General features: G+C 47.0%; 1 protein-coding gene across 2 annotated transcripts in view; it reads right to left on the bottom strand.

The window, feature by feature from the left end:
* TBC1D2B (TBC1 domain family member 2B) overlaps positions 1-25,566 on the bottom strand; it is an 82,532-nt gene that overhangs the window by 5,096 nt on the left and 51,870 nt on the right. For both annotated transcript variants that reach the window (XM_031002319.3, XM_055363912.2), the window contains exons 5-12: positions 25,114-25,352; positions 24,007-24,390; positions 17,698-17,808; positions 16,392-16,585; positions 12,683-13,177; positions 8,882-8,999; positions 3,211-3,396; positions 1,526-1,647 (exon numbers count right to left, since the gene is read on the bottom strand). In XM_031002319.3, coding sequence (XP_030858179.1) covers positions 1,526-1,647; positions 3,211-3,396; positions 8,882-8,999; positions 12,683-13,177; positions 16,392-16,585; positions 17,698-17,808; positions 24,007-24,390; positions 25,114-25,352 — 1,849 coding nt within the window. The remainder of the gene's footprint in view (positions 1-1,525; positions 1,648-3,210; positions 3,397-8,881; positions 9,000-12,682; positions 13,178-16,391; positions 16,586-17,697; positions 17,809-24,006; positions 24,391-25,113; positions 25,353-25,566) is intronic.

Genomic DNA, 25,566 nt, shown 5'->3' on the forward strand with positions numbered 1-25,566 from the left:
CCCCTGCAGTCTTGATAACAGCGGGGAGCCTGCCGCTGCCTTGGCACTCCTTAAAGCACCTGTTGGTGTGGCGACCCCGCTTTCTAAAGCAAGCTGCAGGGGAGACCGTACCGCGAGCCGCTCAGAAGGAGGCGCTGCAGGACCATGCAAGGCCCAGCAGTGTGGGAGGGGCCAGGTTGGCCTGCGGTGCCAGGCAAGGGGCGGGCACTCGCCAGAGCCACGCCCACTCGCCTCCGCTCCTCCTGGCAGCACCTGGGACCCAGTACAGAACTGAGGGCAGCGGCACTCCCAACACAGCCTTAGCTGTTGGCATGGGCGAGCTCACTCCCTGTCACTCTCGGCAATCCTGACCCAACACGAGATGAACAGAAACCCTCCAGGCTCACCGCAGGACTCAGAATCAAACTTTCCCCAGCAAATATGATTCCCATATCCTTCCTCATTTGGCAGAAATCAGGGCACTGTTGTTGGTGCTATTAGTAAGCCTGAAACTATTACAAACCCACTCCCCAGTAAAAGACTCTAAAAATAGCGACGACCTCCAGGAAGCCTGGCATGGCCTCAGCCAGCACCTCAGCTCCCACTGTCCAAATCGGCTCTCAGGGTCAGAGCAGCCAACAGCTGCAGTCCAGGGGACATACAGACGAGGATGGCCCAGAACAGGCAATGACTGTGTGGTCAGGGAGGGTTCCTGAACACTTGGCCTCCCAGGCCAGAAACTCAGGGGTCCTCCAAGTCAAATTCCTCCCTCCCTCTCTTCAATCTACCCCCCTTCTCCATCTGTGGGACCACCTCTCTCCAGGCCACCACCTCTCTCCCTAGAGCCCTCTAACAGCCACCAATCCTGCCCCAATCTGACCTATCTGTCTCTTGCCTAACCCTGCAGGACTTCCCAGCACTCAGGACGAAGCCTCAAGTCCTGAGCGAAGTCTGCAATCACCCTGACAGCCCAGCTCTGCTATGGCCCAGCCACACTGGCACCAGCTGGGCTGAGCTGCCTCCACACTTCCCCAAACACACGTGCCCCACAGCTCTGCGCCACCACTCCTGAAGGACCCCCTGTCCCCATACTGTTTCCTTGCTGCCCCTTGCCCAGCTTATTTGGCCTTTCTCCGGCCTGGGATCCCTCTACCACGGCATGGATCAAACGATGCGCAATAGTGTCCCCAGCAAGGTCTTCCAGGACAGGCCTTACTCTCCATCTGTCATCCTCAGTGCCCAGCACAGACCCTACCACGAAGCAGGTACTCAGTAAATGCTTTCTAGACAAATGAAACTACTGCTGTTGGTTGTTGGGATTTATGTTTGTAGGATAAAGGACAAAATCCTCATCTCAGTTCCTCCTAGGTAAGGCTACTTGGGGCTCACACCCCTTGCTCTCTTTTCCCTGGAAAGCAATGCCCTCTCCAACACTGTACACCGGGGATGGCTCTGAGTTGGAAGACAGCAAGGACAGGCTGCTCTCAAGGAGGCAGGGGCCAGGCTTCCTGCTCTCCTTGACATCTGAGAACTCCCCAGGACTCACCTAGCATCAAGGATAGTGCGAGTGAAGTAGCGGAGATACTTAAATATAGACATCGAATCTTGCAATTTCAAAATCTCCTCTTCCTTGTACTTAAAAAGTGCCAGAGCAAAACGGAAAATAACCTGTGGAATAAACAGGGAAATCTGTTAGTGGAAAACCCTGTGGGTCCAGGCACAAGGCTGGACTCCAGGGGGGTGCTGGCCCTACGGGGGACAGGGGGACATGGCTTGCACGGTCCCTGCCCTGGGGAAAGACTATTGACCTGAGGGGCAATTTTCACTGGCTAGGCCAAGACTCCTTTATTACAGGAAAATAAACCCTGCTGGTTTTCAACAACACATCAGCCCAAACCAAAAATCTCCTTATAGGAGATCTTTGTGGAATCCTTTCATACTCAGAAAACACTTCTAGTCAATAAAGCATAAGGAACAAACATAAGGAATCATTTTAAAATAAAACCAAAATCAAGGTTTTCTGATTCTGAAACTCTTAGAAAGTCCCACCTACAGAGGCTGTTTCCATCTCAACTGGTGCACTTTTGAAGATAGCGAAGGAGTTTTTTTAAAATTTTATTTTTATTTTTGAGATACAGTCTTGCTCTGCTGCCCAGGCTGGAATGCAGCAGTGCAATCTTGGCTCACTGCAACCTCTGCCTCCCAGGTTCAAGTGATTCTCCTGCCTCAGCCTCCTGAGTAGCTGGGACTACAGGCACCCGCCACCACGCCCAGCTATTTTTGTATTTTGAGTACAGACGGGGTTTCACCATGTTAGCCACAATGGTCTCCATCTCCTGTCCTCATGATCCGCCCACCTCGGCCTCCCAAAGTGCTAGGATTACAAGTGTCAGCCACTGTGCCTGGCCTTTCTTTTTTTTTTTTAAATTTGTGTTTGGGGTACATTAGAGGTTAGAGGGAATGGACTCCTGGTAGTCTTGCAAGTTCAAGCAGCTTTGGAACAAACTGCTTTCCCCATATCTAAGGGCCTGTACTTTCTCTAATTTAGTTTGTTTTCTGGGTCTTGCTGTGTTGCCCAGGCTGTATTTTAACTCCTCAGCTCAAATGATCCTCCTACCTCAGCCTCCCAAGTAGCTGAGACAATTGGCACATGCCACTGTGCCCGGCTAAGGTAAAGAATAAATTGAGAAGAGTAACTAGAAGACTGGGCGGGGGGCCTCCACTCCATTACAAACACCTGTTTATGCAATTAGGGCTTAATATGTAAATATATTCCTTATTCAAAAACTGATTTTTAAAAAACATACAACAGAGCGGGTGGGAGGCTCATGGGCAGTAAGGCTCTGAAGTTGGCTCCCCCAAGTTAGTCCCCCTCATTAGTCCCCCTAATCCCCTGCTTATTAGATCTCTGGGCCTCCATCTCCTCCTCCATATGATGGGGTAACACCACCAGCCATTTGACAGATGGTGAGGCTCAGGCTCAAACTGTAAGCCACAGCTCCCAGCGCCTATCACAGGGCTTGATGTGGGTTGAATGCTTCTGATACATGAACAAATGACTGTGGTTTCCTGATACCCTGGACCCAGATCTAGTGCAGGCCTTGCTGAGATCCCTTGGGCACCATGGTAACCCTCATAAGTTCCAGGTGAGCCAGCCGCTCTACCACCACCAACGCTGCTGACGGTTGTCAAGTGTGTATATCTGAAAATAGCTGAGCTGAGCTAACTCACCTTTGGTCCTTCATAAAGGAAAGAGTCCCATATTTTAAAGAGGATGTCACTAACGACACTATCCACAAATACCACCAGAAACCAGTTGAAAGTGATGAGGGTGTAGTCGACTTTGTACTGTTCAAAGTGGCCATGCAACCGAGGCAGCTTTTCACTCATAAGGTCTCTGAACACCCGCTGGTCCACCTGGAGAGGGAACAAAGGGGAGAAGTGTATCAGGCCTGCCAGGTCACCGGGTAAGCAGACGAGCAGACGCGCAACCTGAGAGCCTGGGGGTGGAGCCCAAGTGACAGCAGCACAACTGTTCCAAATGCACTGTGGGGCCCATCATGGAGCCAGACTACTATGTTCCAGCAGCGCTGATCTCGTGCACTGCAGGTACACACCGAGTGTCCGCTGAACAGCATGCTTTCCACAGGGCATGGGAGTAGGGGAGTCTGTAACCTGAAACCAACTCCTGCACTCAAAATGCCCTGGGAAATAGGCCACTGCAAGCAGCAGGTGGGACAGTCAGCCTTGCCAATCCACAAGTAAGTACATGAGATGTTGACACAAAGGGCCACAAACTAGAATCCTGGGCAGATGGGAGTCTTGAGTCAAAAAGGAAGCAGCATCACCACATCCATTCAACAAACATTTGCTGGGCTGTATGTGCAGTGGGGGTGGCGAGGACTCCAGTGTCACATGAACCTGAGTCTGAATCTCAGCTCTACCACTTACTAGCTGGGTGGCTTTTAGCAAATTATGCTCTAAACAGCTCTGTGCCTCATCTGGAAAATAGTTAATTACCTCTCTCTTACTGGACTACTGTGAGGATTAAATGAGGCTTATATAAACTACCTGCGCACGACAGACGAGCAATACCTGGTTACTGCCACTCTGTGTCAGGCACGGGGCCAGTGCTGGGCAGAGCGTTGAATAAAGTTCAACCCTGACCTCAAGGAGTTAAAAGATGAGAAGGGAAGGCCAGACACGTGGACCATCCTAACCATGGCCAGGCCCTGGTAACGATGTGTTCATACAGCCCTGTGGAACCATGGACAGGTCCCCGCCAAGCACTGAGGAGAAACCGCTCCTACAGCTAGAGCTCAGGCTTCCAGGCAGGAGGGCTGGGAGGTGAGGCAGCACAGCCAGGCAGAAGCTGGTCACAGACACCCCTGCGTCACACTGAGGAGTCAAGACGCTATCCTGTCAGCCAGGGGCTTTCCTAGCCTTTGTCTATGACTCACAAAAAAACATGCATCTTCAACCATCACCCACTCCACGTGAACCGGTATGCACGTGTACAAAACAGAAACAAATGTTTCACAAAACAATACTTAATCTCACACAGTGGACTACACTTTGATGCTTTTAATTCTAATCAATTGGATTTTATGGGAAAAAAATAAAAATAAAAACCTAGTACCAACCTACTAAACTAATTTCTCTATCCATAGTGTAAAAAACAACTATAGTCATCCCTTGGTGTATACACAAAAAGCTGGCCCTCCGTATAAGAGGGTTTCACATCCTGTGAATACCGTATTTCAATCTGTGTGTGGTTGAAAAAATCCACATGTAAGTGGACCCATGCAGTTCAAACCCACGTTGTTCAAGGGTTAACTGTACATATTTTCCTATACTTCATGCCCAGCCAGGAGCTGCCTTTAAGGAGCTGTAAAGTGGCAAGGGAGATGGACGGCTCACTGTAAGACCAGCTAATGATGATGTAATTCATTCAGCCTGGAGTATCCAGCTGCAGACGTCCAAGAGGGAGGGGCATATCAGCTGGCCCTGACATGGGAGAAGATCCTTGTACACATCTCTTCTCCCAACTAGGAAGCAGACTGTGCCTCACTCTTAAGGCTGCCCGGGTGCTTGGCGGAGGGCTGGTGTGGAGCAGGCTGCCAGGAAACGCTTGCTCTGGCCTCTGTTCAAGCTCCCTCCTCCACTGAGCTCTGGAGGACATGGAATGACTGTGTCATTCATCTCTGTGTCCTCAGCACCTAGCAAGGTCCTGGCACAGAACATGCACTCAAAGGATGGAATGAATGGAAAAGCTGACAAGCATGTGGACTGCAGTAGCAGTGGGCACGGGGCTCGGGCACTTGGTTCTGGCAGGAGGCAGTTTGACAGTGATTGGCAAAGCCCAGTGCTCAGGGCTGACAGCACACACAAAGCTATCCGCATTTTAAGAGCCACCTTACGCAATGGCCATCGATAAGTGGGAGGATAATTAAACACATTCTAGCACCCACCTGACGGAATATTAGGCCACCAAATAGGATGGGTACACAATATAAAATGACATGGGAAAATGCTCATGCTATAATATGAACAAGCCAGGATACACTGTGCTCTCAATTTGGATACCTATATGAACTAGGGGGAGAAAAGCAAAAGGAAATACATCAAAATGCTAACCACGGTTCTCCAGTTGGTAGAATAACAGGCAATTTTCATTTTCTTCTTAACATCTTTCTATATTGCCTGACTTCTGTTTAGTGATCATCTATTACTTGTATAGTCAGGGGGGAAAAAGTCTCCTTAGATTTTACATTTATGTTTATGTGAAAATGTGATGCAAATTTTATCTTAAATCCAGACATTTAAAATAGGTCTTCCCCTATAACAATACTACCAACTTTTATTGAGTTTTTACAATGTTCTGAGTATTACATTCAACTTTTTTTAATGCATCATCTCAATTCAACCTCAAAAGTCTATGTGAGGGGGGGTATTACTCTCATCTTACATATGGGGAAACTGAGGCACAGAGCTGTTAAATGATGTGTCCAAGCTCCACAGCTCACAGGAGGTAGGGCCTGGGTTGTGACCTACTACATGTGACCCTCCCCCCAAGTTCCTAACCAATGTGCTTGACCACACCTCAATAGAATTAAGAAAGATCAATGCTTCATTTTTCTTATTCTGAAACATTGAGTCATTTGATATTTTAAATTTGAGTCTTTGAAAGCTATTAGCTTTCAGGTACCCATGAACACACAAAACTTTCTTTACTGACCCTCTAATCCCACCCGACTGACTGCTGCCTCTTCCTGTTGCTGTTCATTTCCTACACACCAACGCAACAGAACAATACATTTCTTGGGTAATTAGCAAGTGAAGCAATCACAGGGAGACCAGATGAGCTTCTCCTGGGATCCACTGACATCTGAGAAACTGGGACAGGGACCTGAAGGGGGCAGCTGTGGCAAAAGCCCACCCTCTGGGAAGGTGAGAGCTCCAGCTCTCTTGCCATCCTCCTGTGATGTTCTAGGAGGCCGCGGGCAGAGACAGGCAAGTTTAGGCCCAGAGTTGCAGAGGTCTGAGTTCAAACCCCAGCTCAGCCCCTCATCGGTGGCACCTCAGGCAAATTGCTTATTAGTGTCTTCGGCTCCCAGTTTTCTCCCAAGTCAAATAGGGATACTGATGGCTCAAGCGTGCAGGCTCTGTGCAGTTGTACAGCTGCTGGCACGGGGCCAGGGCTCAGTAAATGCCAACTCTCTTTCCCTGGCCAAAGAGTAGCTCATGTAAGTTCAAACATTTACTGTGTGGGGTGCCAGGCATACATGAAAAGGAAAAAGAAAGAAAAAGGAAAGACAGAGCCGTGGCCCTCAGGTACCACTGACTAGCTGGAGGACAAGCAGGCACACAAGGATGATCCAATCAGGTGGCCACTGTCCCGGAGGCCTGCACCCGAGCAGTGGGAACAGCAGCAGGGGCCCGTGCCTGCCTTGGGGCGGGAAGGACCACTCACAGAGGAGAAGGCCTGTGTGCTAAGGCTGCACAGGAGCTTCCCAGGGAGATAAGCGATGGGATGTTGTTCCAGTAGAGGGATTATGTAGGAGAGTACCCAGGGGATGGGCATGCCCAGAGAACACACGCCCCATCAGCGGGCAGGAAGGAGGGCCCTGGCAGCGTTCGAAGGCATCTTTACCCTGAGGAGCCCCAGACACTAGCAGCAGAGGGATGAGACTGAATACCTGAGTGAGACAGAGGTTAAACTGGAGCTGTGGGTGAGTGGCAGCAGGAAGAAAGGAGAGAGGCAACTGCAGTGATGGAGACGGGCCGGTGGCCCCACTGTGGTGAAAGGGACAAAAAGGGGACACAGATGTAAGCTTCCAGGCAGGCGGCAGCACTAGAAATGGTGACGACAGGGATACAGGGGAAGGAGGCAGGAGTCCAGGATGGCTTGAGTTTCCAGCCTGGGGAGCTAGAGATGTGAGGAGCACGGGCGGAAACAGGAGGCAATAATGGGGACCCTCCCTCCAAAGGCAGAAATGCGAATGCAAAGAACACTTGCTCAGGGTCCAGTCAGGAAAACAGAAATCCCTCTAAATATGTGTCACAGAGTGAATGTCATCCAGGGGCTGGCCACACTGGTGAGAGAAAAGCTGAGAAGCCAAACAGCTGACAGTGAGGCAGCTCAGAGTTATAGCAAGGGCAGAAAGCCACCCTGCGGGGGAGCAATGAAGGGAGCCGGTGGGGTCAGCTGTTGGCACAGAGGACCCACCAGACAGGAGCTGGGCACAGAGGAGACAAAGCCACCTTCAGAGGCAGTGCCCGAGATGGGGAGAGGGAAAACCCCTTCAGTCCCTCCTGTCACCCTTCAGTCTCCTGCCAGCACCTCCCGCTGGCCTGCGGGGCCAGGCCTTGCAACACCAAGTGGTGCAGGAGAAGGGCAAGGAGAGGCTGTGAGCAGGCAGGCCAGGCGGGGGCACAGACCTGGAGAAGAGACACGAGACAGAGCAGGCACTCACGGGGACAGCTGTGGCTAAGAGAGAAGCTGCCTGAGCCTGGGCCACATGCGAAGGGCCGGCTTACGGGGAAGCCAGTGCTGGCAGCAGCCCCAGCCCAGCCTAGGGATGATTCAAGGGCCAAGGATCTGGTCCAGGGCCAGGACTGTCCCAAGCAAAGGCAGAAACACTGGGCTCTCCCAGCCCTTATCACTCTGCCCTGGCCCCTGGCGTCAGACTCCAGGTGTGGATGGCATGAAATGCGCCACTCAGACTCCCACTGCAGGCCCCGCTGCTGCCCCTCTGGTGCATCACCACGTTCATTCCCAGCAGCAGGGCATGGGTGCGGCAGCCGCAGGAATGCAGCCCATCTGTGGAGGCAGGTGCCTTGGTCGCTGCCCTTGGCTTGAGGGCTCCCCACTGGCCCTGCCCAGACTTCCTCAGGACTGCATGGTGGTCACTGCACAGGGTCTGGGACTCTCCTCCCCATCCTCCTCCCTTCCTGGGGCTGGAACTTCTCTGTCCCTTGTCCTCCACAGGGGCCTCCCCCCGCTGAAGTCTCTGGTTTGTCTCATTCCAGCCTGACATTGCTTCTTGAGAGCCTGAGCTAACACACCAGTCACCCAAGCACACCTGGATTATGACTCAGCCCACTGGTAGGCCTGTGTCCGGGGAAGACAGTGCAGAGCAGTGAACACAATGTTAGGCCTGCAGGACGGGTCTGACTCTGCTGGTTCGCAGGGGGCTGAATGAGCCCAACTTGGCCTCAGTCACAAACAGCAGGCCATGACTGGGGACAGCCTCTGAGATGTGGCCTGCTGTCTTCAGGAATCAGTCTCTGAAGTCACATACACAAAGCAACCCTTGACCCTGACCGCAGGTTTAATTCAGGTCACATTTCAGCTGCAATTCTAAAAGTGGTGACTAAAACACAGAATTTTCAGAACTACCTGGGATCCTAAAAGAGTCTTTGTATAATAGTCTCGAGGCATGAAAACTTCCACTATGGTAACGAGACACCAGAAAGCATCTTCTTGTTCCAGGTACAGGAGGGCCACTGCCACCAACCTACAAGCAAAGGGAGGACAAGATGAGAGCCCAGGCACAGACAGCTGCTACCACAGTCTCCACAGAGACCGTCTGCTTTAAGCCACTTTTTCTCTCATGGCCAAAATTATTTCTAGTTCTCCAATAAAGAATAAGAAGGACCTGGCTTAATGGCTCACGCCTATTATACTAGCACTCTGGGAGGCCAAGACAGGAAGATCACTTGAGGCTAGGAGTTTAAGACCAGCCTGGGCAACATAGCAAGACTCCATCTCTAAAAAAACAAAAAACCAAAAATCAGCCAGGAGTAGCGATGCACACCTGTAGTCCTAGCTACCCAGTAGGCTGAGGCAGGAGGATCACTTGAGCCCAGGAGGTGGAGGCTACAGTGAATGATAATCGCACTACTGCACTCCAGCCTGTGCAACAGAACGAGACCTTGTCTCATTAAAAAAAAGGGGGGGGTGCATTTCCTAAAATTTGAAAAGCAAAGCTACTTTTTCCCACTTTCATTTGGTTTTTGTTCAAAGATGAAATTGTTTCCCAATGATCAGCCAGCCTCATTAAAAAAAAGTTTTCATTATAAGATTTTTGCGGCTGGGCACAATGGCTCACGCCTGTAATCCCAGCACTTTGGGAGGCCGAGGCGGGCAGATCACGAGGTCAAGAGATTGAGACCATCCTGGCTGACACGGTGAGACCCTGTCTCTTTACTAAAGATACAAATAAATTAGCCGGGCGCGGTGACGGGCGCCTGTAGTCCAAGCTACCCGGGAGGCTGAGGCAGGAGAATGGCGTGAACCCGGGAGGCGGAGCTTGCAGTGAGCTGAGATAGCTCCACTGCACTCCGGCCTGGGCGAAAGAGCCAGACTCCGTCTCAAAAAAAAAAAAAGATTTTTGCAAATGCAGCTGATTCTTTGAGTTCATCAAGAAGTTCCAAATAACCCTTTTATGCACAAAAATTCCAGATGTGAATGTAAGTAACAAAGAATACAGAATGGTTTAAAACAGCTTTCCCAACACCATCCTGCTTCCAGGCTGAAGGAATAAAATGGGCTGCAGATGAGGGCACCCCAAAGGAGCTAACAGCGCTGTGCCCACTGCATGCACAGCAGGGGAAGAGGACCATGTGTCTCACTTGCTTTGTTGTTCATAACGGAAACTGGGGTCAGCTATTTACATGCTGTCACTAATCAATAGCCCTGGTATGGCTCCAAGCGGGAATCTGGAGCAGCAGGATGGAAAGGAAGAGGTGGGAGAAAGGCCTCCCTCTACTCAGCTGAAACCCAAAACTTCTGCCCATCACACGAAGCTTATGAGCAACACTCATGGGAAAATCCCTGAAGCCATTTCTCAGAATATTTTTCTTAGATAAAACTATAATGAACTCATCTCAAATTAAATGGAAAAAAAGTCCAGGAAGGGGATGTCTCAAGTATGTAGGGATGGGATGGAAAGGAGAATGGTGACCACTGGCAGAGACAGAGGAGAGAAAAACAAGACACGCAAGCAGAGACACCAAATTGAGAGACAGGACTCAATGGCGCCAGGAGAAGGGGTAGAGAGTCTGAAAGCGACAGAGCCTTTGAGGACATCACTTAAATTCACCAATATTCCAGATGACAGGTCTGAATCACCATCATCTAGACAAGGCTACAGTTGTCCTCCTCAAGTTCTGGGTGCTCAGAAGGCATGGACATGTACCAAATACTGTGAAGAAAAAAATCCCAAAGAATTACAATTCAGAGGTTTTAACGGTGGTGAGGGCGGAGGTGTAGACAGAAAGCTTTAATTATCTGGAAGTGTCATTTATGTAGGAAAAAACTGATTCCATGACAATGCCAGATAAATGGAGCATTACTGTACCCCAAACAGGCATACTCAAGTCCTCACCAGGACCCTGAGTTTCACGGGTTTCCAGCTTCCAGGAATTTTTAGATTGAGTATGCAGTGTGAATGGTGGCTTTAAGCAAAACAAAACTGCTTTATTAGGCAGGATCCTACTTACAGGCTTTTTAAAAGTGGAGACTGTCTAGGAGTAGCTATAGTCCCTTTCACCTTCTGAGGGCACACAGAGAGGCTGCCCTATCCTCACCACCACAGAGACAATGACTTACTGAAAACCATTTGGTTTCAGGTCTTAACCAAATAACATTCCAGCTTAAAATCCTTTCTTCCTGCAGTACTCTCATTTCAGACACAAATAGAAAACCCTTACCTGGAGGTCAATACCTGGCATGGAGCAGGAGCAAAAAGGCCTGTGGGCAGCCATAACAAACGTCAGCACTCAGAACTCCAGCTCATGCATGGCTTACAGAATTCCTAAAGTACACATGCAGAACTTTTTCATTCTTACTTTATCCATATCTTTTTTTTTTTTTTTTTTTGAGACAGGGTCTCACTGTGCCCAGGCTGGAGTGTAGTGGTGTGATCACAGCTCACCGCAGCCTCAACCTCCTGGGCTCAAGCGATCCTCCCACCTCAACCTCCCAAGTAGCTGGGATTAGAGGCACATGCCACCATGCCCAGCTAATTTTTTGTTTTTTTTTAGACAGAGTCTCGCTCTGTTGTTCAGGCTGGAGTGCAGTGGTGCAATGTTGGCTCACTGCAACATCTGCCTCCCGGGTTCAAGTGATTCTCTTACCTCAGCCTCCCGAGTAGCTGGGATTACAGGCATGTGCCACCGTCTGGCAAATTTTTGTATTTTTAGTAGAGACAGGGTCTCACCATATTGGCCAGGCTGGTCTTGAACTCCTGACCTCAGGTGATCCGCCTGCCTCGACCTCCCAAAGTGCCAGGATTACAGGTGTGACCCACCGCACACAGCCAATTTTTTTGTAGGGACGGGGTTTCACCATGTTGCCCAGGCTGGTTTCAAACTCCTGGGCTCAAGCGATCCTTCCACCTTGGCCTCCCAAAGTGTTGGGATTACAGGTGTGAGCCACTGCACTGGACCTTTATCCATATTTTTAACAAGCTTGCTTACCTACTTCCATTACACAGAAATATAAATGGACAACTGCAAGGACAGCAGTAAGCAGAAAGCGTGCCAGCCAGGTAAGAAGCAGTCAGAGCAAAGTCCAGTGACAGGAAGAGCTTTGTGGGGAGCAAACCTCAGTCCTCCTGAGGTCTTGTCCCATCCCTGCACAGCTCAGGAGGATGAGCCTACATCACCCAGAAACCATGAGAGGCTTTTCGGCGTCCTCTGCCTATGGAAGTAGGGAAGTATGCAAGACCTGTTAAAAGTTCTAGTTTAAAAGGAAACAAGTTTAAGTCCATGAAGGGCTAAGTTTCAATCAGCTGAATAATTGTTTGGGGCAACCTCTTGATTCACAAAAAGATCCTGTATACTGCATAAACAATGGGTGACCACCAATTTCCGCTCCATGCATTACAAACTAATAAAATCAAACTTCTGATCAAAACCCGAGTGCGATGAGAACAAACAGGAAAAAATGAGACTCCAAGTAGTTTCAAATGAATTTAACTCTTGTGTTCTTAATACTTTCTAAAAGCATGTTTTTTCTCTCAGTTCTTCTAGAACTGGGGATATTGTGTAATGAAAACTGGCTTGCTGCAACTACTTTTTTCTCTTAAAATATTGACTTTTCTTGGCCAACCAGGAAGGGAGGGAGCTGCCAGGCAGCACCGGTGCCTACAAGTTGCCTAATGGCAAATGGGAACATTTTGTGCTGTGCACCCACCTGTTTAGGCCTTGACAGTAGCCGATATCTGGATTCCGCCAGGAGAAGGCAAGGAGGACATTGCGTAACTTCTGTATGCCTTCTGAGGTGGGGCAGGAGTAATGTTTGTTGTTGGGCAGAGTTCGCAGCAAGTCCAGCTCAATCTGCTTGGAGGCTGGGTTCTGTTTCTCCAGCGCCTTCTGCAGCAAGGTCTGGAAGTGGCCAGGCTCAGTGTTGTCCTTGAACTTCCTGGTGTGACGGTCCACACACCACTTCCACACCTTGGAACGGTGCTCGTGGGGAATGCCCGCACGGATGAGGTTTTTTAACTCTGGAGAGCACATCATCTCCCTGTTCACTGTACTTGCAAAATAGTTTTCCCACTTGACCCCAGTGGAGACTTCCTGGTTTTCTGTGAGGTAGAGAGTCTTCAGATCCAACGCGCGGACCTTGGCAACCAACTTCTCTTCCTCATCATCCTCAGGTACAGTCCTGAACCCATAAATATCATATTCACTGTTGATAAAAACAAAAGGAAAAATTTAAATGACAAAGTTTTAGCAACAAAGACCAATGCAACAGAAATAGAGAGTCTAGAAACCAAATCAGGCACACGTGGTACTTTGAACTATGAGAAGCATTTCAAATCAGTGAGGATATAATCGACTTCTCAGTATATAAAGCTAGGAGGACTGGCTATCTATATGCAAAAATTAAATTAGATATCTACTTGACACTATACAGGGAAAAAAAACAATCCCAAACAGTTTAACACTGAAAATATGAAACGCATGGAAGAAAACGCAGGCAACAGCACAAAAACAAGATTGATAAATTTGGCTACATTAATGTATGTGTATGTTTATCATATATATACACTACATATGTATAACTTTATGCTTAAAAATATCATTTTAAAAGATTAAAAAAAAACAAAGAATGTATTTATAAGCTATTAGGGATAAGGATGTTCACGTCCCAGTTAGTGGAACCTGTGGCTGTTTTACATTACATGGCAATAGGAATGTTGTTAATGGAACGTTAATGCAGTTAAAACTACAGAACTTAAAACAAGGAGATTATTTGGGATATCTGGGTGGGCCCAAATATCCTCATGAGCCCTTCAAAGTGGAAGAGTCAGTCAGAGAAATGTCAGGCAGGAGAGACGGGAGGTGTGAGAGGGGCTGGACCTGCTGCTGCTGCCCCGAAGATGGGAAAAGGGGCCACAGGCCAAAGAATGCAGGGGTCTCTAGAAGACGCCAACCACAGCTGACAGCCAGCAAGGAAATAGCGACCTAGTCCTATGAATGACTGCAAGGAACTATATTCCGCCAACAACTTCAATTATCCCAGAACCTTCAGAAAAAAATGCAGCCCTTAATTAAACTTGGATTTTAATCCAATGAGACCCATGTTGGGCTACTGACCTACAGAACTATTAAGTGACAAATTTGTGTTGTTTTAAGCCACTATGTTTATGATAATTTGTTGTACCAGTAAAAGAAAACTACTAAAAAGGCCTTTCACACACTGCTGCTGAGCGTAAACTTACTCAAGCACTTTGGAAATCAGATCTAGCAAGCAGAGTTAAAGGTATGTATTTTCTATACACTAGGAATTCCACTTCCAGTCTGCACCCTAGAGAAACTCTCTCACGTGGGCACATGGGAATATGGACCATGATGGTCCTTGCATCACTGTAACAAGGAAAAATGGAAAGAACCTAAATGTCCTCCATGAGGGGAAGGAATAAAGACACCATGGTAGATTCATACAATGATGTTCTACAAAGAAGGTAAACATGCTCAGTCATCTGCAGTCCCAGCTATTTGGGAGGCTGATGTAGGAGAATTGCTTGAGCCCAGGAGGTCGAGGCCAGCCAGGGCAACAGACTGAGAGACCTCATCTCTTAAAAAAATAGCTCAGGAGTAACTTGTATCAACCTGGATAATTTCAGAAAATAATGTTGAAGGAAATAAGTTTCAAAATGATATGTATCTGGGATTAGTATGTAAAAAGGTATCATCAGTCAGAAATACACACTGAAGTATTTACAGGTGGAATGACGTGACGTCTGGCATTTGCTTTAAAATATTCCAGAAAAGGCTGGGCGCGGTGGCTGACACCTGTAATCCCAGCACTTTGGGAGGCCAAGGCAGGTAGATCACAAGGTCAGGAGATCGAGACCATCCTGACTAACACAGTGAAACCCTGTCTCTGCTAAAAATACAAAAAATTAGCTGGGCGTGGTGGTGGGCGCCTGTAGTCCCAGCCACTCAGGAGGCTGAGGCAGGAGAATGGCGTGAACCCGGGAGGCGGAGCTTGCAGTGAGCTGAGATTGCACCACTGCACTCCAGCCTGGGCAACAGTGCGAGACTCTGTCTCAAAAAAACAAAATAAAACAAAACAAAACAATAAAATAAAATAAAATATTCCAGAAAAAACCTGTGGGGAGTGAGGAGGTAAAATGAAACTATATTGGCAAAACATTAACAATTGCTCAAGTTAGTTGCACACAGGGGTATATGTTACATAATTCTGTCTACTTCTTTGTATGTTTTAAATTTTCCATAAGAAAAAGTTGAAAATAAACCAATATACATGGTTATTTCACTTATATATAAAATTTGAACACACAATATAAATAGTAAGAGCACAAAACGCTTTTGCATGGGAAGAACACACAGCACGTTTAGAAGCGCTCCAAGAGCTCACAGAAGTTAACAGCCACCACGATGAGCAAAGCAGCAATCCCCAGCGTACAGGTGGCGCTACTGCACCTGGGAACCCGACTATCCAGGCTGAGGGCCTGTCCTCACCACTCACAGGCTGGGTGACTCGGGGCAAGTTATATCACTTCCATACTCCGCTTCTTCACTTGTAAAGTGAGGATAAAAACACTCACCTCACTGAACATTAAGTACAACCCTGCACATAAAACCCTTAGCACAGTTCCTGGCACATGGCAAACATCCATAAAAGTGTTTAGTAAAGATGGTGTTGGGTACTTTCTGAGCATATTTCTGTCATCTGAGTAGCCCAAACAATGCAGGCTGGTGCTGTAAGCTCAGAGAAGGGAAAGGTCATGTCAAACTGAAGCAAGGCTTCACCTGGGCCTACAGGGGTGGGGCAGGAGAAGCAAGGAGACTGCAGTAAGCAAGGCCTAGACACAGGGCTGGTCCTGAGTCGTGGAAACAAGAGGCTGAACTGCGTGAATCTGTAGATTTCTCCTGGTTCAAGTATTTCATGAGTCTCATATTTTTTAGAAGACAGGTTATGAGAGGGTTCTTAATCCAAGATCCATCATTGGCTTCCAGATTCAGTGCTTTCCCCAAAAATATATGGGGTGTGTGTGTGTGCGTAAGCTCAGTTCCCCACTTAAGGGCCCCTTTGTTTTGAACCACCTGTGGGTAGGGCTATGTTTTAGGAGAAGGTTCCTATTTCTTGGAAGACTGGCTCCTCCTGAAGTAAGGAAGGATCAGAAGGAAGGCTCCCTTACTTACACGAAAAATAGGTCTTGCAATCAGAAGACCTGTGGTAAGTCCCCGCTCTATGACTTGATTACTAGAGGAGAATGAAGACATTACTGTTCTGCTGACCTGACAGCATTTGTCATGAGCACCAAATGAGACACACAGTTGTGTACGGCTCTCTGCGAATGGTTCCTGCTGTTGAAAAAGGGACTTCAGAAATGGGGTGCACTACCCCCAACAGTCACTAGCACATTTACCTGACAAGATGAGGTTTAACAAATGCTTGCTCCGGCTGCTCTTGGCTCTCAACCTGCAGAGCATCCTCCAGCAACTGGGCTATGACCTCCCGGGTGGGCCCCTGGTCTTCTGAGCACACTGGTGTCTTCATTTCTTGGAGCAATATCAGGTATTTACTTTCTATCTGGCAGAGCTTGGCTTCCAGGCTAGAATACTGCAGAGAATGTGGTGGTTACCTCCATTCAGACAGAGACACAGGAAGAGCAATCTTTAGGTACTCAAATGACCAGTGAACAACAAACCCAAAACTATTAGGAAGTGAGCCAGAGACAGACTGTAGCAAAGACAAGAAATTAATTTATGCCACAGACCACCTTTCATGTTTAAAATGGCCTGCAGTGGGTTCCTCTCTTCCTTATAGAAGGAGTGCTGATAATCAGACCTCTGGATGCCAACAATTGCATCACCTCTGGACAGAGGTGGAGAGAGCAGCAGAAACCAGGCTACATGCCAATTACTGAGGTCCAGCTCGGTGCCATCTGGCACATGGCCCATGAGTGGCCACTCCATGCTATACCCATTCTTTCTTAGGACACTGTGGTCCAGGACTAGCTCCCATCTGCCACCTTATCAGACAAATCAAATATACCCTAGAAAACATGCAGGAATAAGGTCTGGGAAGATGCTTCAAGTTCTGTTCAAAAAAGTATAGCAGGTATATAACAGCTGTTGACAAGTATCATTTGATTACAGCTCATTTGATGACAGCTGAAATGTTTGTGATCCCATTACACTTTGTGCAAAGCCCCTTCCAGCCATAATCATAGCTGACTTTCACACCAACCCTATTGGGTTCATAGAGGAGGCATTTACCTCACCATCTCCATAAATACAAAACTGAACAGCATAAATCAAAACCCAAATAATCTTAATTTAGGTGACCTTATAATTATGTACTTACTTTGTTTTCTTCAAAATCTATTAAAAATGCTTATGAACAAAGGTAACACACAAAGAAAGCAATACCTTATGTTCTTTTTTTAACTAGAGAAACTGAACACATTTTCTGTAGCTTCTCATTCTTACTTATCCAGTTTATGTGAAAAACTCACATCTCAGGGCATTTATCTTTGTCTTCATCAGAGATAATAAAATGAGACTAACTATACAGCTCTATGTACTATATGTATTTTAAATATATTTTGTTATCAGTAACCACATCTCTCCAAGCCTGGGAGTTGAACCGCTTTGTAAAGCATGCTTATTTTTAATGGTTTCCTAACCTTACCCCCCACCAGGTAATAGAATCCACCTATCCTGACCCACCTTTGCCATCAGATCCCTCTCTCTCCTTTCTGCATTTCTTCGTAGAGCTGAGAGTTCCAAAATCTCCTTATTTAGAAATTTGTTTTGGGTTTTGTACCCTTGTAGATTATCCTGTTAGAAAAAAAAAAAATCCCTGAATTCACATTGGTTGAATATTGACTAATTAATTACCCTATGTAGTCAGTAGCTTGCTGCTTCACCAATCAAACAGCCCTGCTAAGTTAGAGTAAGTTCTAAAGAACTAGAAGTTGTTAAAAGGCACTTCCTAATTAATCTTTTTGGCCATTTACAGTAGTAGAAGACAGGCAGGCATGACTGCCGTAACGGAGATGGAGAAGATATTTTTATTTAATTGTGGTAGTTTTTCTCAACTGATGACAGGAGAAATAAATATGACATATTCCTAAATCTATGCAAATATTTTATCTATCCATAATCCATATTCATTGAGGTGGTTAAAAAAAAGCAATACCTTACTTTTTTTAAACTAGAGAAACTGAACATATTTTCTGAAGGTTCTCATCTTCACTTACCCAGTTTACGTAAAAAAAGTCTACATACATATACAGCCCATAACTAAAAATCACTCTTAATAACAAATCCTATGACCTAAAACGTATAAGGCATGTAAGAGAACATATTCTTCAACATTGAAACATTTCAAACTTACAGAAAAGTTGAAAGAAAAGTACAATGAACACAATATAGCCTTCACCTAAATTAGCCAATTGTTAACCTTTGCCTATTTGCTTTCTGTCTATAAAAGAACATAACAAGCTGGTGACAAGTTCTGCCAAGTCCAACTTTGAGAGCAGGTCGGGGCAGAACACATGTCATATTGGCTTCAGCCCTTGAAACTCCAAGCAAGAAAGCTGAAAGGATCCAACAGCAACAAAAAGCAAACCAAAAAGGGGGTGAAGTGTTTTCATGTAAAACACTGAAAATGAAGCTCAGAAAACTTCCTTAGACTTTCCTAATAATAAAAACAATGAATTGAAGAAGCTGCTAAGGATACTAAACCGAATTACCTCTGAGCAGTGACTTCTAAATGTTCTTTACAAATTTAGTCTTTTATAAATGTGTCTCTTCTCCCCCAGCTTCTGTCTCTCTTTTATAATCTGACAGGCTGGTGTGTGAGGTTCCTAATCTCCCAATCACAGAAGAAATTATGTTCAAGACAGCTCAAACGGCAGGCCAGGGTAGTCAAGACAGACTCTGGTGATATCACAAGCAGGAGACTGCTGCCGCTCCCCAGAGATGCGGCTACAGAAATTCCCCATCGCCAAACAAGAAACCACCACGGGATTATACCACTTCCCCCATAAAATGCAGAAGAACTGAAAATGGTTCAATGTTCCCTTTAATCGCTAACATTTATGGAGCACTTGTGATGGGTTACAGGTGCCCCGTGCTAGGCATGTGAGATTCCTAATCTTGTTTAAAACTCCAACTCTTAGGCAGCCATTCTCACCATCTTTATTTCTGAGGTGAAGAATTGAGCCATAGAAAGCTGCCCAATTACTGTCTAGCCTGCAAATCAGACTTCTGAGAGCCAGACCAGTGGGCTCTTAGCTCCATAGTCTCAGGCCCCTGACTCCCACTAGAACTTCGATAGGCATCATACTCAGCCTGAGCACATTCAAGTACTTGTCACGTCATGACAAGTACTTGAAATGTTGAATGTTGGACTTCCTTTTCTCACCTGAATCTCCTTTCTACTGGTGTCTTAAAAGCTTTTTTTTTAAAGAAACAAGGTTGGCTGGGAATGGTGACTCATGCCTGTAATCCCAGCACTTTGGGAGGCCAAGGCAGGAGGATCACTTGAGGCCAGGAGTTTGAGACCAGCCTGGCTAACATGGCGAAACCCTGTCTCTACTAAAAATACAAAAAAAATTTAGCCAGATGTGATAGCGCACACCTGTAGTCCCAGCTACCCTTTCTGAGGCATGAGAATCACTTGACCCCAGGAGGCGGAGGCTGCAGTGAGCCAAGATCATGCCACTGCACTCCAAACTGGGTGAAACAGTGAGACTCTGTATCAAAAAAAAAAAAAAGGTGGGGGAGACAGGGTCTCACTCTTGCCCAGGCTGGAGTGCAGTAGCATGGTCATAGCTCACTGCAGCCTCGAACTCCTGGGCATAAGTGATTCTCCCACCTCAGCCTCCTGAGTAGCTAGGACCACAGGCATGGCCACCACACCCAGCTAATTTTTTTTGTAGAGATGAGATCTCACTATGTTGCCCAGGCTGGTCTCAAACTCTTGGCCTTAAGTGATCCTCTTGCCTTGGCCTCCCAAAGCACTGGGATTACAGGTATGAGCTATTGCACCTGGCCCAAGGTCTCATATTTGGAAACATTAAGCAAACATATTACTAAAAGGCAGGTCAGCCAAAGGAAAGCTGGCTGGAGGACAACTGAAGAAAACACTCAACAGTGATGGATAGAGACTGAGTGATACAAGGTGGGTCAGTGAAAGCAAGTAACATCAGCCGCCATGTATGTCTTTAACTTAAAACTTGTGTTACAGTCTAAGTAAGTCCTGATCATTTATATTACAGATACTTTCTCTAGAACGATGATGATCACAGCAACAACACCTAACAGTGAAGACCTTATGAGGAGCCAGGCACTGTGTGAGGGAGGGCTTTACATGGATTACCGCCTGTAACCCTCACAATACCTATGAGGAAAATAAGCACTATTTCACAGACAAACACACTGAGGCAGAGACATGAATTCACCTGGCCAAGTCAGAGGTCCTAAGTGGTGATCTGGGTTTGAATCCAACCTGGGCTGGCTCCAGAGGCCATGCTCAATGTAAAGCATCACCCCACGCTGTTCCACATCCCCTTCCCTCCTGGTGCTTGCTCCAGTTGTCATTTTGCTTTTCTGTTTGTGCCTCTAAACTAAACTGTGAGGCCCAGGAGTGCAGTGCCTGTGTACCCGTGCAGAGTAAAAGGGTGGGCACACAGCTGGATGCATAGATGAGCTGGAAGAAGGAGAAGCTGTAGGCACGGAGGTATTCATGGAACAGCAAACGCAGGAAGAAAGACAAGGATGAAGTAAATGATAACACAAAGGATGGACAACACTGAAATCGCTAATGAAAGCAACATGGAAGTGCTGGGGCCACAATGTTGAATGGAACAATCCCAAAGTCCATATACTTCAAAAATGGAAGAATTACGGAAACACAGAAAAGGATTCGAAGGAAACATGGAGAAATAATGATTTAAATCACTAGAGTGGCAAAATCCTAGGACCAATGTTTATTCCTGCCTCGGAATACTATAGAAACAAAAAGCATTAGACCACACCAAAAAAAGTTAAATTCCAAATGGCAGAAATCTTTACAGGCAGCATCCACTGACAATAAAGCATGAAAACTGGTCAAGAACAGCAATAGCAAAAAAGATATATAAACATATCTTTAAAATTAAAAATATATAAAATATACTTTAAATAAATATATCTTAAATATATATATTTTTCCACTTAGACATTTAAATTTGGAATCAGAAGTAGGAATCAATATTTCTTCCTCAACCATACCCTGTCTAGAGCTGAAGGGCTATGAGGGAACACACACGAGAACACCCACTTCTGTCAGTGCGCTCCCTCTTTCTCCCTGTAGCCTTTCCAGTTCTCCCAGTGCCACTGCAGAGGAGACCTGCATGAGGTGAGAACACCTTCTGCATTGCAGAGGGACCCCCAGCACTGGCAATAACAGAGCAATGTCAGAAAGCATGAGGTCATGGACCCAGGCAGGCCTCAACTGTCTCACCTGGAATCCACCTAACAACCACTTTGACTCTTCATCAACTGTCGCCACATCACCTCACAGTTGTGATATGTTGGGGCCACAGGCTTGTTGAGTTGCTAAAAATTGCTAAACTTGTTAAGTTGAGAAACGTTGGAGGAAAAAAACTTCATGGCTCAAAACCACTCCACCCATTATGCTGCAAAAAGAAAAGAGGAGGGAATGTCCTGTTCTGATCAGCGCTGTATCCCGATCAGCTCCATTAGCTGTCTACAGAAGGAGCTGCATAGTCGCGACAGCCACGAAGCATAACCTCCACGCACACCCCGGCTCGCTCCCCGGGAAAACCTGCTCCACACGTCTCCCCCACTGCCAAGTGTCACGCACGCCCTGGAAACTCACCACTATAGTATTGTTCTATGCACTACAGAAATAGACACACTTGCAAAATAAAAATTTCACCTGTCTGCTGGATGCAATGGCTCATGCCTGTAATCTCAGCATTCTGAGGCCAAGGCAGTCAGATCACTTGAGCTCAGGAGTTCAAGACCAGCCCGGGCAACACGGCAAAACTCCGTCTCTACTAAAAATATAAAAATTAGCTGGGTGTGGTGACATATGCCTCTAGTCCCAGCTACTCAGGAGGCTGAGGCTGGAGGATTTCTTGAGCCAGGGAGGTTAAGGCTCCAGTGAGCTGAGATTGCACTACTGCATTCCAGCCTGGGCAACAGAGCAAGACACTGTCTCAAAAAAAATAAATACATAAAAATAAAAATTTCTGTTTTCATTAAGTAATCCCAAAATGTGTATTATTGATGGGTATATATTTAGGGTCATGTATATTCAATGTTGTGTACATTAAAAAACCCAACTTCCATTGGCAATGCTAACCAAGACCTCTTATTAAAAAAACAAACAAACAAAAACCACAAAGCCTATTTTTTTTTTCTTGCAACAGGGTCTCACTTTGTCATCCAGGCTGGAGTGCGGTGCGAGGATCTCCGCTCACTGCAGCCTTGCTCTGCTTTCCAGGGCTCAAGCAATCCTCCCACTTCAGCCTCTTCAGTAGTTGGGACCACAAGTGCAAGCCACCGTGCCTGGCCATTTTTTTTTTTTGTATAGAGACGGGGGTTTCACTATGTTGCCTACACTGGTCTCAAATTCCTGGGCTCAAGCAATGTGCCCACCTCAGTCACCCAAAGTGCTGCTATCACAGGCGTGAGCCACTATGCACAGCCAACTTTTTTTTTTTTTAAATAGTAGATATAAGTGTAAAGTATTGAGACCAGAGGTTTTCTTGTTGTTTTGGATTTTCTCATTCATAAATCCTCTGGGCCTCACATATCCAATGGGTGTTGTCAGTGAGAAGTGGTCACTATGGGGACCATGTACATATTCCAGCCATGCTGCCATGATTCCGGTGTTTTTACTTCTGTTTTGGAATTATCTTCAGGGTCCCTAGCATGCCCATCATTCCCTCACTCAATGCATTGCCTGAAAGGTACTGCTAGGCATGAAGCAAATACTCAGTAACAACCTGGACAGTAGCAAACCTCTGCCCTCCAAGGACAAGCTCCATCCGGAGCCAAACACCCTCAGAGACACATTATTTGCAAGATGAGGGTGGCCAGGTGAGGGACGCCTTCGGGCTAGGTGAGACCAGTAGCTACAGACATGTCTGGGGTCTGCTGGGGTCAAACAGGCTATACTTGATGCCCCATGTCCTGGGGGCCACTTGTCCACCTAAAACCTCTCCCACAAAGTCTCAAGAACCGGTGGCAGCAAGAATGTTATGATCCTCCCTGTGGCCTCCCCTCTGAATCATTAGGCTTCTCTACAGGCAAGAAGAGAAATGCAGGCTGCCCCCACCTCTCACAAATGCTGTGTGTTCCTCCTACCGCATCAGCTGGTCACCACCCCAGGCATGACTAGGAGGGTCACTTCTGTTCAGGCAATAGCCTCCCAGCCTAAGGGCTAGCCCAGAGAAGGACACGGGGAGGAAAGCTGTCCTTCCTACTAAGTGTCAGGACCCTCCCATCTTGGGTGTTGGGGGCACTGACTCTGAACAGGCCCTCTTCCCAGGCCTACTTGGAAGCTGGAGTCCGCTTCCCCAGCTAACCCCATACTAGCTGTTAGGAGCAATGCTCCCAAACCAGGCATCTACTAGGTCCTGCAGTGAGCTGTGCAAATTAAGTTTGTGTGTGATTTCATGCACACAGGAGAGGCAAGAAACAGCCTCCATATGATACAAGGGATAATGAAGTACTAAGGGTGGTATATATAGAAAGAGAAGTCTTAGTTGCCTGAAAACAAGGGAGGGGAAGGATTTGAAACTGTTCAAAGCAACAGCAAGAGTTTCCTTTTCCAAGGAAGCTCCACAGAAGATTAATGATTATTTGATGGTAAGTCCTGTTACACTTGTGGGAAAAAAAAAAAAAAAGTGTGCAGCTGTTCTGCCGTCACACAAAATCAGCTCACGGAGGCCAGGCCTCTGGGGCAACATCGGTGGTCTCTCATGCCAATCACCAGAGCCCCTGCCCCACTCTTACTTTCAGCCTGTCCAGTTCCAGCTGGTCCCTGGCAACAGGCACAGCCGAAGGGGAGCTGGGCGCCACTGTGGGAGGAGGCCCGTTGCCCTCGCCCTCGCTGAGCTTGATGATGACCTCGTCCTTGGCTTGGATGGTCTCCATGAGCATTCCCAGCTGCTCGTTGAGCTCGCCCACTTTGCTCTTCAGCGTCCTCACTTCCTGCTGAAGACTCTCCTTCTCCAAGTTGAACCTCTCCAGCTGGCTGGTAAGGCCCAGAATCTGATCATCCTTTTGGTGCAGAAGCTCGAGTGTGTCCTTTGGGACCCCCTCACAGAGCCGGCTGCTTGTGAAATACTTGTCATACTGGGATGACCGGACTGTCTGCTGGAGCAGTCGAACAAGCTCCTGGGAGCCAAAAGGAGAATGGAGTGAAGGGTGAAGAGAGCAAGGAGAGGAGGAAAAGCAGAAATCATAACAACATTACATGGAGTAATCGACAGAGTTTGAGGAAACGTAGAAACTTTACTGGAAACATTTTAATACTGAACTTCCTCTTGAAGGATCTCAAAAATAGAGGAAAAAAATATTTACTCCATAAAGACTGTCTGTAGAGAACAGTAATAGGAAACAGGAAATAATGGACATGTCCACTATAATTAGCAATGGTATCCAGTAAATGTCATGGGTATTAAAAAATTTGTGCTCTAAGAGTCACTGAACTGCTGAACAATTAAATGTAATTAGATCTGATTAGTTCACGAAACCGTTGTTGAATAGGATGCAGAAACTCTTTTTAATGACTGTTAAAGAACTCTGGGCTGAAACTGTGTTTAGGGAGATTCAACCTCAGGGGCAGGACTGGGCTGTGGGTGCAGACAGCAACCTCCTCTGTCCTCCTTTGAGAGATCTTCACTCTCCTTGCAAATGCAAACATCTCTGAACCAATGATCAAGCACAGCAGCCGTGCCTAGATGACCGCCATGGCAATATGAAACCTCCAGGGGAAAAGCAACTCCTGGGAAACAAAGCTGTCCCCAGAAAGACTCAGGGAAACATAAATTGGGCTTTACTCCTCCCATCCTTGGCCTGCTGAGGTGGGGTAAGACAGAAGCCAGAAGAAGAAGTTACCTTCTGACTGGACAGGTCTTTCTTTAACTGTTCCAGCTCTTCCTGCTGGCTCTGGACCTGCAGTTGCATTTCGGAGGCCGGCTTCCTGATGCTGACGCTGCCACTGCCTGATGTGCCTTCACTTGAAGGGTCACCACTGCTGTGACGATTTTTGTACGACCCAATTATGTCTTTCAAAGGGCGCTTTCCTTTGTAGGGGTTACGTCCAAAATCAAAGGGGAATCCTGAGCCAGTTACTCCTACATAAAAATAAAACTTGTATTTTATTATTATTATTATTTTTTTTGAGACGGAGTGTCGGTCTGTCGCCCAGGCTGGAGTGCAGTGGCGCAATGTCAGCTCACTGTAAGCTCCGCCTCCCAGGTTCATGCCATTCTGCCTCAGCCTCCCGAGTAGCTGGGACTACAAGCACCCGCCACCATGCCTGGCTAATTTTTTGTATTTTCAGTAGAG

This window comes from Gorilla gorilla, chromosome 16 (genome assembly GCF_029281585.2).
Source record: "Gorilla gorilla gorilla isolate KB3781 chromosome 16, NHGRI_mGorGor1-v2.1_pri, whole genome shotgun sequence".
Taxonomy (NCBI): Eukaryota; Metazoa; Chordata; class Mammalia; order Primates; family Hominidae; genus Gorilla; species Gorilla gorilla.